Genomic DNA, 15,618 nt, shown 5'->3' with positions numbered 1-15,618 from the left:
GTGCTCGTCTTTTAGATTAAAACATCCTATGTTGAGAAGTTGTGGATTTGAAGCTGGCAAACAGATATAGGGTGTTCATATGTATTTTATGAGTGGTCACAACAAAGGGCTCTATGCATAAAAAGTGAGTACAGTAGTGTAGGAGTTCAGCCTTTCTCCCCACAGCTCCAGATCTCATGACGGTGCCAATCAGCCACACCTGGAGATCATCTTCGTTGATGAGAGGCAAAAGTATAAAGGACGGCTGGTGACCTCAGCTCAATGCTGTTGCATTACACGCCTTCTGGTAGTAAGTTCCTAGCTAACCTTGCTTTCTAGTGCTGTAAATATTCATCCTAGTTCTCTCGTGTTCCAGTTTTTACTCCTGTGTTCCCTCAACCTCCTCGTGGAACCGTCTTCCCTTGAGGACTCTTCAGCTGATCTCCTCATCTACCTGGATCTCCCTGTGAACTCCTCAGCTGTTCCTTCTGCCTTCCTCTCACTGCCCAACACTGTTGGACTCCCTGTGGATAATCCTCCACAACCCTTGGACTCTCATTCACCCATCTTTCTACTACTATCACAGTAAGAGCTAAGAATGTATCATCAGACCATATTGATTACTCACCTTCTGCCCTCATCCTCCAGGGTTCCAGCTCCCTCCAATGGCAGTCTTATCTTTCACTGTAAATAAACACACTGTTATTTTTGCATCCTGAGTCTTTGAGTTGTTCCTTCAGTCCATGTTATCTGGGTATAGACCAAAACCTAACAAGTAGTCCCTCGTTTATCATGCGGGATCTGTACCATGAAGGCCCGCGAGAAGTGAAAAACCGTGAAGTAAGAATAAGGTAAGTAGTATATTTTAGTGTGTGTGTATGTATACATATATATATATATATATATATATATATATATATATATGCACATTTTTGTATGTTAGTATATCAAGGCGTACTCTTGCAATATTCTAAACAATGTTTCTAAATGCTCTAAAAGAGCACAGAATGTCATGATTTCAGCTCTCTGCCACTGCTGCACTCTGCGCTCTCGGCCACGCCCACTTCTCCGCTACAGAACAGAGACAGAGGAGGGAGGCGGAGCTGCAGGAGGAAGTTTTTCCTGCAGTATGAGCTGCACACAGGTGCATGTGCTAACTATTTTAAAATTTATTTTAAATAAAATTTCCATGCAGATCGTGCGGATCATCCATCAATAATAATGATAATAATAATAGTGTTATGTATTGTCGTCATTGTCTGTTCCCATACAATGGTGAAAATGGCTCTCTGCTTTTAACCCATCCACCACCAGGTGGAGCAGTAGGAAGCTATGGAAAGTGCGGGGAGCAACTGGGGATAGGGTGTCCTGCTTAGAGACACCACGAGATAAGCAATGACCAGGAATTGAGCCCAGGACCTTTGGGTCCCAAGTCAGCTGCCCTGCCCCTACACAATCTCGGCCCCAATCTATCCGCCAATTGCGTGTCATATCCAATCTTATTTTGAAAAACCATGACAGAGCGTGTCCACGAAAAACGAACCGCGAAGTAGCGAGGGACTACTGTTATAATATATGCTCTATTAATAGAGCTGTTTTTCTTTTTCTGATGCTGCAGACAGCAACATTTCTATTTGTGTTAAAAAGGCTTTTCATATAAAAGAGGTGTTTGTGGTACTTTTGAAAACACCCCTGAGAACTGAATGTAAACTCAGATGTGTAAGTGTGCCATCAAAACCTAAAATTTCTATCATATAACGTCTTGATGTTTTTGTATTAACATCACTTCTGCAGAGTTTCATCCATTACTTTTTACTCCAGCTAAACAACCACAACACCAGCTCTCCGTGCCTCTGCCCTAATTTTACCATCAGCAAGTAACACATTTGAAAGCTTATTCCTGCATCCTTGTTAATCACAGTTTCAGTCTCAAAGGGCTTCCCAACACCCACATCATGGGAGCCATGAATTCATTATGTGACCTCTTCAGCTTATAGACTGTCAGTGAGCAAGAAACACACCCACCTGAACGTCACCTTTAAATGTGAGTGGGTGTGTAAGCGAGCATTTGTCTGCATGTGGAGGCAAGAGCAAGAAGAAAAAAAAAAGACATGCCTTTGTAAACTTTTGATTGATCTGTTTACATGATTTAAAGTTTGGAATAAATTACATGCGAAATGTATTATGTGTAATAACGTTGTGCAGTGGTGTTTGACTGCTTGAATAATGACTCAGTTGTTCTGTTTTCGGTCGAGCAGTCATGGAAATTATGGCAGAGGAGGAGAAAAAGATAAAGAGAGGCAAGAAAAGACAGCAAAGCCAATAAAAAAACAAAAACCCTGATTCTGGTCATGGAGTCAAGTCATAAGAACCCTGCAGCTTGTGTTCTGGAGGTGCAGTGCAGATGTCTTCAGCAGCAACACTATGTGATGAGCATGCTGACAAAATCCTAGAAGAGAGAGGCAACACGAGGGATCCATCCCAATGAGATTTTCAGAAGCATCCTCTTCTCTTGCTGATTGTGTGGTGGTGAAAAAAGGGGAAAATAGTAAATTATAGCCACAAGGAAATGATGAATCTGTGTGAAATGGCTTAATTTATTATAACTTTGTCATCAGTCTTAACCAACACAAACACCATTTATCCCAGATTTACATAAAGCTAAAGAACATTCACCAGCTTTTCTGACTTACATAATATATCCCCCCTTTTTTTGTCATTTATAAATATTTTTTCTAGAGAAAATTCATTTACATGGCTTAATAGCTGAAACAAGACCTCATTTATAAAGAGAGCTTTTACAGAAATACCTATAAAATGTCAACTTTATCTGTTTCCAAAAGCTGCAGTTTGAGGAAACTCAGTTAAAATTCAGCAGAGTGAATTCTATAACGTAAGTATATGGAAATGTTAAGAAATGATCAGTTAGATTTTAATGTGCATTGCAATAGCTGTCAATAGTCGAGATTTTAGTTTTTGAAATAATCAAATACACAAGAAAGTTATTTATGAAGCCAATAGATGCAAATGGATTTTTTTTTTTTTCAGAAAAAGACAAGGTTATAACTAAAGCTGATTTGTAAACTATACATTGATTGCACGCTAATATTCATATAACACTTGACTTGTCCAGTGTAAATGTGTGTAATTATACATTATTGCACATACAGCTGATGTACTAATTTTTAACAAATAGTTGCAGCTTGTTTTTATCTCCTGCATAAGTTTATATATATAGATATTGTATATTGCTTTTAATGAGTACTTATTTCTTATCTCTTTATTTACCTATTTAGGTTCTTTCATTGTTTGGCATTTACTGTGGGTAAAAAAAAATTGCATAGGGTAACATGTTTTCTCATTGTTGTAGTGAACTAAGCCTCAGGTCAAATCTGGCCCTGAGGGCCTTCCTGGGACAAGAACTGTCATTTCATTGATTTGAATCCAGAGATACAGGTTGGCCCATCCAGAGACTTTCTAAGTGTGTCCTGCACGGATCAATTGAAAGAACACTCTCTTTTTCTATTATCATTACTATTTTACAAATGTCTTGATAATCAAAAGTGTGTTTAATTCAAATCATTTTTAAATGTTGAAGTGAACTACTTATTTTAAATCAACTGTGAAACAGTATTAATGATTTTTAATCCTCATTCAAAGTAGAAATCTAGTTAATGTCTGTTACAGAGTAATTATTCATTTTCTTGATCTTCTGTCTGAAATGAGCAGGTTGTAAGTCGGTCAAAAGTCGGAGACAAACGCCAACAAGTTTGTTAGAACGAACTGTCATGTTTTTAAATCCTCTCAGACGTAAATAGAGAAGCTGGCACCTGTTTCCTCCCATCTCGCCTAAACATTTCTCTTGTCTGTTTCAAAAACATTTTCTGTCTGTTCCAAAACATTTTTCTGTTTTTCTGACTTCTAGTGACCTCTTACATCACAAAAAACACACCCCTGATTGGCTCTTTCAGCCAATCAGGACTTCCCAAATGAACCGGAAACAGAACTCTTTAAATGTCGACACTTCCTAGTTCCAACCAGTGCGGTGGGAGAGCAGTTCAGTTCGGAGGGCAGAACCGAACAGAAAAGTTGCTGGAGAGAACAGGAAGTTCCAGACATGATCCGAAGTTCTTCCGAGTCTCGTGGGGATTATGGAATCTTCCACATCTGAGTGGAACCTCTGACGGACTTACTCCTCATGTGAGTCCACCCGTGAGGTGAACGTGTGTTGAACGAAGTACCGTCACTACTCCGGACGTTTTCCAACCATCCTACGGAGACGCTGGAAATGGTAGCGTTAAATGGAACTCCGTACCAGCTGATTCATCTTCAGAGAGGTAACGAGTCGATTTCCTACCGAAGCGTACCGAGGTAAAGCTGGGTTCGAATGGAGAGTGCCGTTCTTATACAGACACACTTTCCCTCATACATCTTTTCTCTCCAGATAAACTCCTTCATTTCCCATCTTTAAAACTCTTCTATCTGCCAGTAAATCATCCAGATATTTTCATAATTGTCTGTTGTAATTAAGCTGTGTTATTGCTTCAATCAGAATAATCACGTGTACAATGTTTGATGTTAAACTTTGATTCTGTTAATAAATGACCGCATTCATTTTGATGGGTCAAAGAAAATTAACGTCTCACGTCACTGTTCTCTGTCACATATCTGTCAAGTAGCTCGAAAAAGAGAGAACCCGTTTAAATTAAGTATAATATCAGGTACTTGAACTAGTCCAGATATTATAACATGTAGTGGAGCTCCGAAGCTAACGAAGCTAACCGACCTATCTCACTACATTTCTACATTGCACGTAATAAAAACTGAGTTGGGTTGAGGTACCTTTCTTGTTTGCTCCCATGGTAAAAGATCAGTGCGTCCACATTGTGAGTTGCGGTTCTCTCAGCTCTGGAAGAAGTGTTACACATTTGGAATGAGTCAGGAACACATTTATGAAACAAATTATTCAATGTGTAGGCAATGTCACATATATTAAACATCTTGTATGTTGTAACATGTTATGTCCATTTTCTTTTAAGGGGACATTCCGGTCATTCTTGAAGGGGGTTTCTGTCAAATAGTTATCAGTAGTTAGTACTGTATCCTTTTAGTAGCTAATACACTGAACAAAAGTATAAACACAACACTTTTGTTTTTCTTCCGAGTTTTTTCATGAGCTGAACTCAAATATCTAAGACTTTTTCTACAACAGGCCTTTTTCTTGCAAATATTGTTCACAAGTGTGTGTAAATCTGTGTTAGTGAGTACTTCTACTTTGCCAAAATAATCCATCCACCTCACAGGCGTGGCAAATCAAGATGTTGATTAGACAGCATGATTATTGCACAGGTGTGCCTTAGGCTGCCCACAATAAAAGGCTACTCTAAAATGTGCAGTTTACCACATAGCACAATGCCACAGATGTCACAAGATTTGAGGGCGTATGCAGTTGGAATGCTGACTGCAGGATAGTCCGTGTTCAGAGAATTTGACAGTACATCCAACCGGCCTCACAACCATACTACATGTAAGTACACCAGCCCCTGTGTTTGTTGTCCAGAACATACACCTGTCCACAACTCTACTTCCACCATGGGCCACTCGATTCACAACGTTGACATCTGCAAACCTCTCACCCACACAACGCCATACATGCAGTCTGCCATCTGCCCTGTACAGTTCAAACTGGGCTGCATCTGTGAAGAGAACACCTCCTCAACCTGCCATACACTATTGAATGTGAGCATTCACTCACTCAAGATGGTTACGACGACAAACTGCAGTCAGAGACCCCGATGAGGACAACAAGCATGCAGATGAGCTTCCCTGACATTTCTCACAGTTTGTGCAGAAATTCTTTAGTTATGGAAACCAGTTGTTGCAGCAGCTGCCTGGGTGTCTAGTTTCTGACTCTCTTGGAGGTGAAGATGCTGGAGGTGGATGTTCTAAGCTCGTGTGCTTACACGTGGTCTGCGGTTGTGAGGCCGGTTGGATGTACTGCCAAATTCTCCGAAACGCCTTTGTAGACGGCTTATCGTAGAGAATTTAACAACCATTTCATGGGCAACAGCTCTGGTGGACATTCCTGTAGTCAGCATGCCAACTGCACACTCCTTCAAATCATCTGTGGCATTGTGCTGTGTGATAAAACTGCACGTTTTAAAGTATAGTATATTAAACCTTTACACTTTTTTATGACGTGTTTGTTTGGTTTATCACTGTTTTCTCAAATGAACAAAATCTGTGTTATTATGCAAATGTATGTGGTCTGTGCATAAACCATTACATGAGTTTAGTAATATTTTCATATGACAAGATGATACGTTCATCAGCTTCTCACCATTGGCATAAGCATGGTCTATCTATGCTCCACACTCATGCATGGGTGTAGTAATGCAGACATTGTTTGGTTGAGAAAGCTGAGTTAGGTCCTTTCCATGAGTTCTTCTTTGTTGAAACGATTCATCTTTTATCCAAAAAAACGTCTTCAGTCTGAAGAGCTGCAACAAATTCAGTCTTATAAGCAGAACCTTCTCATTGTGGATCAAGCAGTTTGCTAATAACCATTAAACAAATGGTGTTGGGCAAAAACAATAGAGGTTTAAATTTAACCTTGAAGCATTAATAAATACTGCTGTGTTATTTTTATTATATAAGCCTGCAAAATGAATTTAAAAAATGGCTAGCTCATTTAGTTAGCTGTTAGATAAGCCCAGATGAAGACGTCTGGCCTTTTATGTACTTAATTCTCTATAACTGATGTCATGGCTGATAGGTACTTTTAATAATTATTTAACACATCACTTAAGAAAATAGCAGAATATTCCTTTAATTTACTTAAATGCATGTAAATGATCAGAAGTAAACAGAGCAATACAATCAGAACACAGCATGCTGCTCATGTGAAGCCATAATAAGCTTAAAGTATTTGCATTCTTCATTTTCAGCAACAATAAGATTTTATAGTTGCTTGTTTTCAAATACATTTAGGAGTGAATTTGAACATGTTGTGATTTAGTTGTTGTAAAACCTTGGCTGACAGGTGACCTTTTTTTTAAAAAAGCTGAAAAAGTCACCCAAGCATTAAAGCAGCTAAAAGCATATTTATAGCCTTAAGTGCAGCTTTCTAAAGATTATTTGCCTCTTTAATTGATTTAGAATCATGCTCTACAGTAGTTGTAAACAAACCTGACAACAATTTTGTACATTAACAATTACAGATATCTGAAAACCACAGTCTTTGTAATCCATCATATTTTTTTCAGGCTAATTTTGACCAGATGTCTTAATGCAGTAGCTACAGATACCTGCACGCCCATAAATCAGAGAATCAGTCAGATAAAATTAGATGCTGCTCTGCATAATGTTTAGACTGGAGACACTTTAATTGTAAAGCAACCAGATGAGGCTGTGTTTCAGACAGTAGCTTGTATGTGTGGGTTTTAATCCCAATTTCAATCTAAATTACATCAACATCTGGTCAGTCTACATCTCTTAATCATCTTAGAAATATGAAAATGAATCAGATCAGTCTGAAGACTACTTCAGGACTGAAGCAAGGAGGGGGAAATGTTCAATTTAATTCTCAGTAATTAAGGAGAGGCATGCAGAGGCCCTATCTTTAAAGCACATTTGTAAAAAAGTAAACAAATAAAGAAGGCCCACGTCTAGCAGGAGGCAGCTTTGCACATAAAAATCTGGGGATGATGTAAGAAGGGGATTGCCACTGAATTCACAGAATACTTATCGGAGTGTCTGGGCTGGGACAGCTGTTTCTGTTTCTTCTTTTCTCAGCAGATTTTGGCAACAGGACTCTGACTGAGCATCCACTGTGAGCCAAGGAGATTAGACCATCAAACCCTGAACAAACTCCAAAGAAAGAAAGAAAGAAAAAAAAACTACAGCCCAGAAAATGGATTTCTCTCAGATTACAAGGAGAGCTTTTATTTGGAGCATTGCAAAATACATTTCATGGTTCTTAAAGCTCACTCTCACACTCGTCTTCTCTAAAACTAATACTCCCTTTTCCATCTCTGTCTGTTTCTTTTCTTATTGATTAGAAAAGAAGGATAAACCATCCTGCATATGTTAAAACTGCTTACTTGTAATTTATATTAGAGTTGAAAGATACACTTTTTCTTTAAATCCAGGCATTCAAACAAGAGAGAGGTGGATATACATTATTGTATGAATTAAGCTATCAGTTTATTGACATTTCTTCTAAGATCATGGCTTTAAGCTTCTTGAATATACATTAGGATGTGCACTTCTTTGCATTCATGGCAGAAAAATTGAGTACATGAGACATTTTGAGATCATACTCTATAGGCAGCATGTCAGAAACAAACAAATATTCATCTAAAAGTTTGTAAATAGTTTCACAGTGGAAGGAAAAGCAACTTTGGATTTGATAGTGCGTGTTTATGGAAGCAGCCTGTTATTAATATTGCTGCAAAGGCTTTCTGGTCAGACAAAGAGGACCGTCAAATTTAAAGGGCTGGATGTCCTTCAGTTTCTGGGCACATTTCTTGCCGACACCTTGAAGAGAAAAAAGAAGTCTTTGTATCCAAAATAATGCAGACACCTTTATCAGTGAGGCCTTTGCAGTACCTTGATTTTATGCAGCAGAAAGATTAATGAACTCATCTGGAAGTTTAGCACAGAACTTCTGAGCATAAATGTTCAGAAAGCTGCTGGTGGAAGACTGTGGTTATAATTTCCTGTGGCTTTGCCCCCTTCACTGAGCAGTGCCAGAGATTCCAGTGAGTGCTCACTGTTCTTGTCTGGATGTGATTCCAGGCCAGATTGAGGTGAATCCTCCTTTTCTTCCCCTTCAGCCTCTTGGCCCTCTCCTGCGGCGGCAGCAGCAGCTGCAGCAGCTGCACACTCCTCTTTGAACAATCGATCATGCTCCATCTTGAGCTCTTGGTAGGAGCGGGAGAACATGTGGAAGATGGAGGTAGCAGGGAAGGCCATGATGAGAATCCCACTGAGGATGCTGCTCAGAGCTACAACCTGCCCCGGAATGGACCTGGGTACCATGTCCCCATAGCCTACAGTCGTCATAGAGATAATGGCCCACCAATAGGAGGCGGGGATGCTGCTGAAGTCATGAGCACCTGTCAGCTCGCTCTCAGCAAGATGGACCAGAGGGGAAAAAAGGGTCACAGCCACACAGAGGAAAAGCAATAGAAGCCCGAACTCTCGAGTACTGCGCCGGACCGTCAGCCCCAGCGTCTGCAGGCCGAGAGAATGGCGAGCCAGCCTCATCACGTAGAGAATCCTCAGAGCTCGCAGGATCCTCAGCACCAGGCCCAGCTTGTCCAAATAGCCCTTACCTCCTCCTGGCCTCTCATGCTCCGAGGCTGGATCCTCCTCCGACACCACAAGCGAGACATAGTAGGGCAGGATGGCCATAGCATCAATGATATTAAGTGGCCCGCGGAGGAAATCCAGTTTGCTGCGCGCCTGAATGAACCGCAGGAGGAACTCCAGAGAGAACCAGGCCACACACACCGTCTCTATGATGAACATGTTGTAGCATTTAGAGGAACACTTGCCCTGAGGTAGAGAAGAAAAGAGAGAAGGGGGAGACAGAGAGATGGAGGATGAGAGGAGCAAAGAAATGACAAGGAGCAAGACAGATGGGGAGGGAAACATGAAAAGATGGAGGGGAGACGACAAAAATCCTGAGGTCAGATAATCATCCATTGAAATCATTAATAAATCACAAGTTAGTCACTTAGTATGCTAAAACTACTGCCACTGCACTGACTGATAGTACAGCGACAGAATCCATCATTTATTTAACAGAGAAGATTTCAGAGATTGACACTTTGTGGTTTGGCAAAACACAATAAGGCTTTTCTCTCTAACTAAACAAATTATACTCCAAAGTAAAAGTACAAAAGTACACACTGACCATTTTTCAATGCTTTGTATTGTCAGGTTTATTTTAAAGCAATACAATAGAGATATTAAGATGGTGAAATATCTACAAGGATCCCTTGTATCAAACCTGCACATTCACCCACTCACCCACAATAATCTTAGGGCTCCCAATATGTCTTTGAATTTAAATATGGCTTAAAAAGCAATGCTACTTTTGTCTTAAAAAAAAAAAAAAAATTTTAAGGCAAAATTGTGCTTTCATCTAGATTTTACATATTAACGAGTGGTAAATATCAACCTTGAGGCCTTAATGTGTTTTGGTTCTTTTTCTAGTCTCTCCCCATTTTCTGCACTTTTCTCACAGTACTTGGTCCACATTTGTCATTCTGCTCGGTGACTTATCTAATTCTTTCCCATCTCATTCTTCTTTTATCCCACAGCCACCCTCTTCTTTCTCCTCCTGCCTCTATTTCCACCTTCTCATCACTCATTCTGTTTCCTCTTCCATCTCCCTTTTTGGACGTCCTCCCATGTATCCTTCAGTGTCTCTTTCTGCTTTAAATCAATCATTCATCTGGTGATTTTCTAATTGAAACACATCTCCCTCCAGAGTTTCGTCATGCATGTGCACCCTTCACACAACTGCCCCGTCCCTCCTGCTCTCATTTATCACTTGTCTCCTCTGCCTTTCCAAAAAGTCCTGATCCATGACTCTTACACTTTCACTATAGCGCAGAGAGATGCATGTCAGCATTATTCGTGCCGTTATTGGAAGGCTTCAAATTTAGAGGACCTCATGCATTCATTGTGAAACTATTTCACCTGGTTACAACATGTTGAGATATTGGATGGCACTAATTAAAAAAATGAGATCAAATATTTTGATCTAAAATACTTAATTAAGGCCATCTTCAGCATTTCCTAATCCCAACTTTTTTGGGAGTAACATTTTAACATGTCTTTGGCCTCATATGACCCTATGGGGAAGTTCTTTACTTCTCAGTCTTACCAGCAAAACATCAATGACTTTCAAACACCAGAAATAGATACAGCAGTTCTGTTCCTGTGGCTTCAATCCACAACTTACTCAAGACAAGTTTGCAACACTTTAGCTTACATTTTCTATTCTCAGAAGATGTTTAGTTAGGTTTAGACACAAAACTGCCTGGTTCAATTTAATGAAATATTATAGTTTTGGTTTAAACACATCCTTTACATATTAGATTTTTGGTTTTTGCAACAAACTTCCCATTACAGTACTTCCAGGATTACTAACCATGCCAAACAAACAAACAAAACATTAAAAATAAAAAATAAATCACAAGAAGAGATTACTTGAGAAAAATCTACAGGTATTTTTATGTAACATTTATTTACTGTACTTGCCTTCGTACACGTCGCACCGCCGTATAAGCCGCATCTATTATGTGTCACTGCTGACGCATCACGTTTGTTAAGCGTCATCAATGACCAACCGGAAACGTAGTCCGGTGTTGTAACAAAAATCGATTGGCTGCCAAATGGCAACTGCAGGAGAGTGCACAGGAGGACTTTAACAAGAATTTAACAAGATTAACACTTAAAAACAATAATTTGTTTGCTCAAAATTATAGCAAAGGTGTGTCTCAGTTTAACTTTTCCTTAAATGCACTTTAATGGTCAAATCAGCTGCATTTCAAAAATCAATTTGCAGCTGCGGGAGCACGCAGTGGGAGGACTTGCTGTGCATTTATTCGAAATTTAACAAGATAACCACCTAAAAACAATTATTTGTTTGCTCAAAATTATAGTAAAGGTGGGTCTCAGTGGAACTTTTCCTTAATAATAAATGCACTTCAGTGGTCAAATCAGCTGCATTCTGTCTGGGCGGCTTGGCAAGATGCAGCTGATTTGATGTTTGCTCCAGGAGTTCCTGAGCGAGACGAAGGTGGCTCTGTACGGCAAGCCGTGTCTCTTGGCTTGCCATATACCTTGATGGTCCTCTACTGGCTGAAAATGGTAGTGTTCAACATTTTCCATGTCAGAATGAAAGAAATTGTCAGATCTCATCCAAAAATTGGGTTATAAATATGAAAAAAAAAAAACATAAATATGTTGCTTCACTGTATAAGTCGCAGGGCATGCTAATTTATGCAAAAAGGGGCGACTTATACAGCGAAAAGTACAGTATTTGGTTAATAATATTTTTTCCTTAAATTTTCAGTAATTTTTTATTTGTTTACATCAATGCCTGTCAAATAAATTGTAAATAAATAGCAAGTTTAGTATTTCTGTCTCAGTAATCTAAACACTGATGACCACTCAGACAACTGTAACTCATAGGGACGAGGAATAAATACCACTTAGACAATAACTTTGTCATAGCTTTGGTTGAACTTTATAATAAACTGTCAGAAAAAAGGCACCACATGTTGTGGAATTTACCTTTAGTTTAATTTTCTTTAGATTTTCTATAAATTCATACAGGGCATAATGTCTTTCTTTCAGTGGGAGACAGAACGAGGAACAAAATCCTTTCGTTTTAGCAAAAACAACCCGATTCAATAAAGACGTAAAATCCTCCATGCTCAGCTTTGCTCTCTTCAAATCCAACTCTGGAGTGATGACAAAATGGCTCTTTAACTGTTGGGTCACTGAAGAGCCTCTAAAATGGTTTGAAGACTGACAACCAAACGTGGCTAAAGAGAAAGGTGTGTCAAATATAAAGAAATTAGGAAAATGCACGTTTGTTTTTCTACTATGTGATATAAACATCTGTATATATAAAACAGAATCTTTAAAGCCTATAAGTGCATGTTCAGTAAAGTCGTAAAAGTACTAAATGGTAAATGGTGACTGTACTGTACTTAGCACCTTTCTATCTACAGTCCCAGGAGGAAAATCCAGGCATCTCTCTCACCAGTGACACTGTCCAGCTCCTTCTGGGGGATCCAAAGTTGTTCCAAGGCCAGAGAGAATACATTATTCTTACAGCAAGTTCTGGCATATGGGTCTCCTGCCAGTGGGAAGTTCCCGAGAAACCTCCAATGAAAGACACTTGACTTATCCTCAACGGATACATGAACCGCTTCAGTTGACTTCTTTCAATGCTCCTCTCCTCACCTTATCTCTAAAGCTGAGTGTGGCTATCTTACAAAGGTAGCTAATTTAATCTGCTTGAGATGACATTCCACATCTCTAGAGTCAGTTTATGTTTGGCATAGTCAATGAGTCACTCTTGCCAACTGTCTTACATAACACCTGGCCTTCATGGCTTTCCAGGTGGTGTAAAGCTATCATGGTGGGGTTATGGAGAGGTGGCATATTTTTATTTTATTTTATTTTTTGGCTTGATCTGGCAGAGATCAGGAGCCAAGTACACCCCATCCCCAAGCCTGGCTCCAAGAGGGTGTCCTTGTTTCTTTACAGACTGGACATAGTTCCTACTTTGAATCATTTTTAGCCCAATCCCTTTCCTGAGGCCAAATTGTCATGAGACACTACCAGGGGCCAAGAAACCAGACAACATAGCCACTATGAATCAAGTGGCTCTCCAACTTCTCAACCATGTAAAAGTGTTAATTCTGTGGAGGAGCACTGGAGGACAGTGCAACTTAGAAATCAACCTGTGAAGAAGTGATATAATTCCTTTAGATATAGATTAACAAAAAACAAGCTGTCAGTAAATTCCAGAAAAGGTTTGAGTGTAGTTTTAAATCCTTTTAGTTCAAAAGTTGTTCTTGTGTTGACAATGATATACATTGTGCATGAGGTTAAACTTTCAATGAGCTGTCATACTGGTCGCAAACGGATAAGTATTTATTTCAAACCTAAAACTGTTTTCTTTGGATGTAACAATCCAGTTAAAGTAAATGTTTCAGGTGTTTTAAATTCTTCTAAATATAAAACATAGCCAATTATTGTACAGCAAACATCTTGGAAAACTATATCTCTGTTACAGCTATGTTGTAGTTGTCTCAGTATGAACAATGTTGGAGTTTCATTTAACATATTATCATCCTAAAATGTTAGAGCCAGTTTATATAAACATATCTATTATATAGAATTTGATTATGATAGATGCAAATGTGCTGAAATGTTAAAATTACTATTTTAGCTTGGCATATTAAATCTGAGGAGCTGTGAATGGATCTGCAGCAGCAATGCAGTTATCAGCTCAGGAGCCACCACAGTAAAAAGTGCAGCCATAATGATTTCATCTGAACCCTGCATGATTTCTCCAGAGGTATGAAGGACTGACTGAGGCATATTTGTTCTCAAGCTGAGGGAGTTTAGAAACGAAAATGACAGATTCTATAGTTTAAAGGTCCTCCTCCTGAGAGCCACCACATCAATAAATCATACCTAAATATTAACCTTTATACCTCTCCTCCTCAATCTTACCCATGTTTCTCATGTTTTTCTCCTCTGATGTCTGGTGCTGCAGAGATTTCTGGCTGCCTGTCCTGTATTAATCTTTAAGACACTTGCTCCCCTTTGTGTATGTCACATCTGCCACAAACACTTTTCACCGGTCATTTATTCGCCTCTTCACCACTCGCTCTCACTCTCGTACTGACATTAGGCCCCGTTGGAGCTTTGCGACACCATTCCTAACCTTTGCGGAATAGGTTATTTGTTACAGCTGCAAGCTTTTCACCTTGGAAACAAAAACAGACACAATTACACACACAACAACCTTCCACAATACCAACTATTTCCCTGACCTTATCTCCTGTGTGCTGCTCTCTGTGGAACTAGTGACAGCACATTTCAGCACAGAAACTGTTTATCCCAGCAGCTGCCTCACATGGGGTTTGACATTATCATTGGAATTAATGCATGACAATGTCAAACTAAGACCACAGGGAAGGTGAAGAACATTGTGAAGGGCACATTAAGTTAGCATTTTGGAACCACTTTAGAGTGGTTCTTATTTCAGTCTTTCACTGGTGCCCATGTCCAGCCATCACTGTGGGAGAAGCGGGGGACACCCTGGACAGGTCGCAAGTCCATCACAGGGCCACATAGAGACAAATGAGACAAACAACCATTCACTCTCTCACTCACACCTAGGGACAGTTTATAGTTACCAATCAGCCTAACATGCATGCTTTTTGTCTTTGTCGGTGCACTTCTTGCTGAGAGGCGGCAGCTATACCAACTGTGCCACCGTGTCATCCGAACTTGAACTTGATTGAAAAACATTAAGTATTTCCTATAAAAGCTCACAGACAAATGAGAAGCACAATATTTTAGCCTCAAGTATAAAAAAATACCAAAAGTGTCATTACTTAAATAATAATTTTTAGATCTTTGACAAATGTTAAGATGGCACAGTGGAACCGTGGTTAGAGCTGTCGCCTATGAATGTTAAGGTTGCAGGATTGCCTTCAAGCTTGGAGCCTTTCTTGGTAAAGTTTGCATGCCTATGCACACATGTTTTCACTGGGTACTGCAGTTTCCTCCCACAGGCCAAAACATTCATGTTAGGCTGATTGGTAACTCTAAATTGTCCCTAAGTGTGAGTCAGTGTGTGAATGGCTGTTTGCCTTGGTTATGTCATGTGTGTTGGACTTGCGTTTACAATCTGTCCAGGTTCTACTGTACTTCTCACACAGTGACAAATGGAGATCGGCACTAACTGCCACACTTTCCAAAAGGCTAAGCAGGTAAAGAAGTTGAATGGCTGGCCAGATATAAAAGTTAAACTCAAAAACAAAAAAGGTAAATGTATATATAATATATATATATATATATATATATATA

General features: G+C 39.4%; 1 protein-coding gene across 1 annotated transcript in view; it reads right to left on the bottom strand.

The window, feature by feature from the left end:
• Window positions 1-8,661: 8,661 nt before the first annotated feature.
• kcng4a (potassium voltage-gated channel, subfamily G, member 4a) overlaps window positions 8,662-15,618 on the bottom strand; it is a 24,788-nt gene continuing 17,831 nt past the window's right edge. Inside the window, exon 3 of the mRNA XM_037682703.1 lies at window positions 8,662-9,540. Within this exon, the coding sequence (XP_037538631.1) occupies window positions 8,662-9,540 (879 nt within the window). The remainder of the gene's footprint in view (window positions 9,541-15,618) is intronic.

This window comes from Nematolebias whitei, chromosome 10 (assembly GCF_014905685.2).
Source record: "Nematolebias whitei isolate Nwh7 chromosome 10, NemWhi1, whole genome shotgun sequence".
Lineage (NCBI taxonomy): Eukaryota > Metazoa > Chordata > Actinopteri > Cyprinodontiformes > Rivulidae > Nematolebias > Nematolebias whitei.
This window is presented reverse-complemented; position numbering and strand designations above follow the sequence as displayed.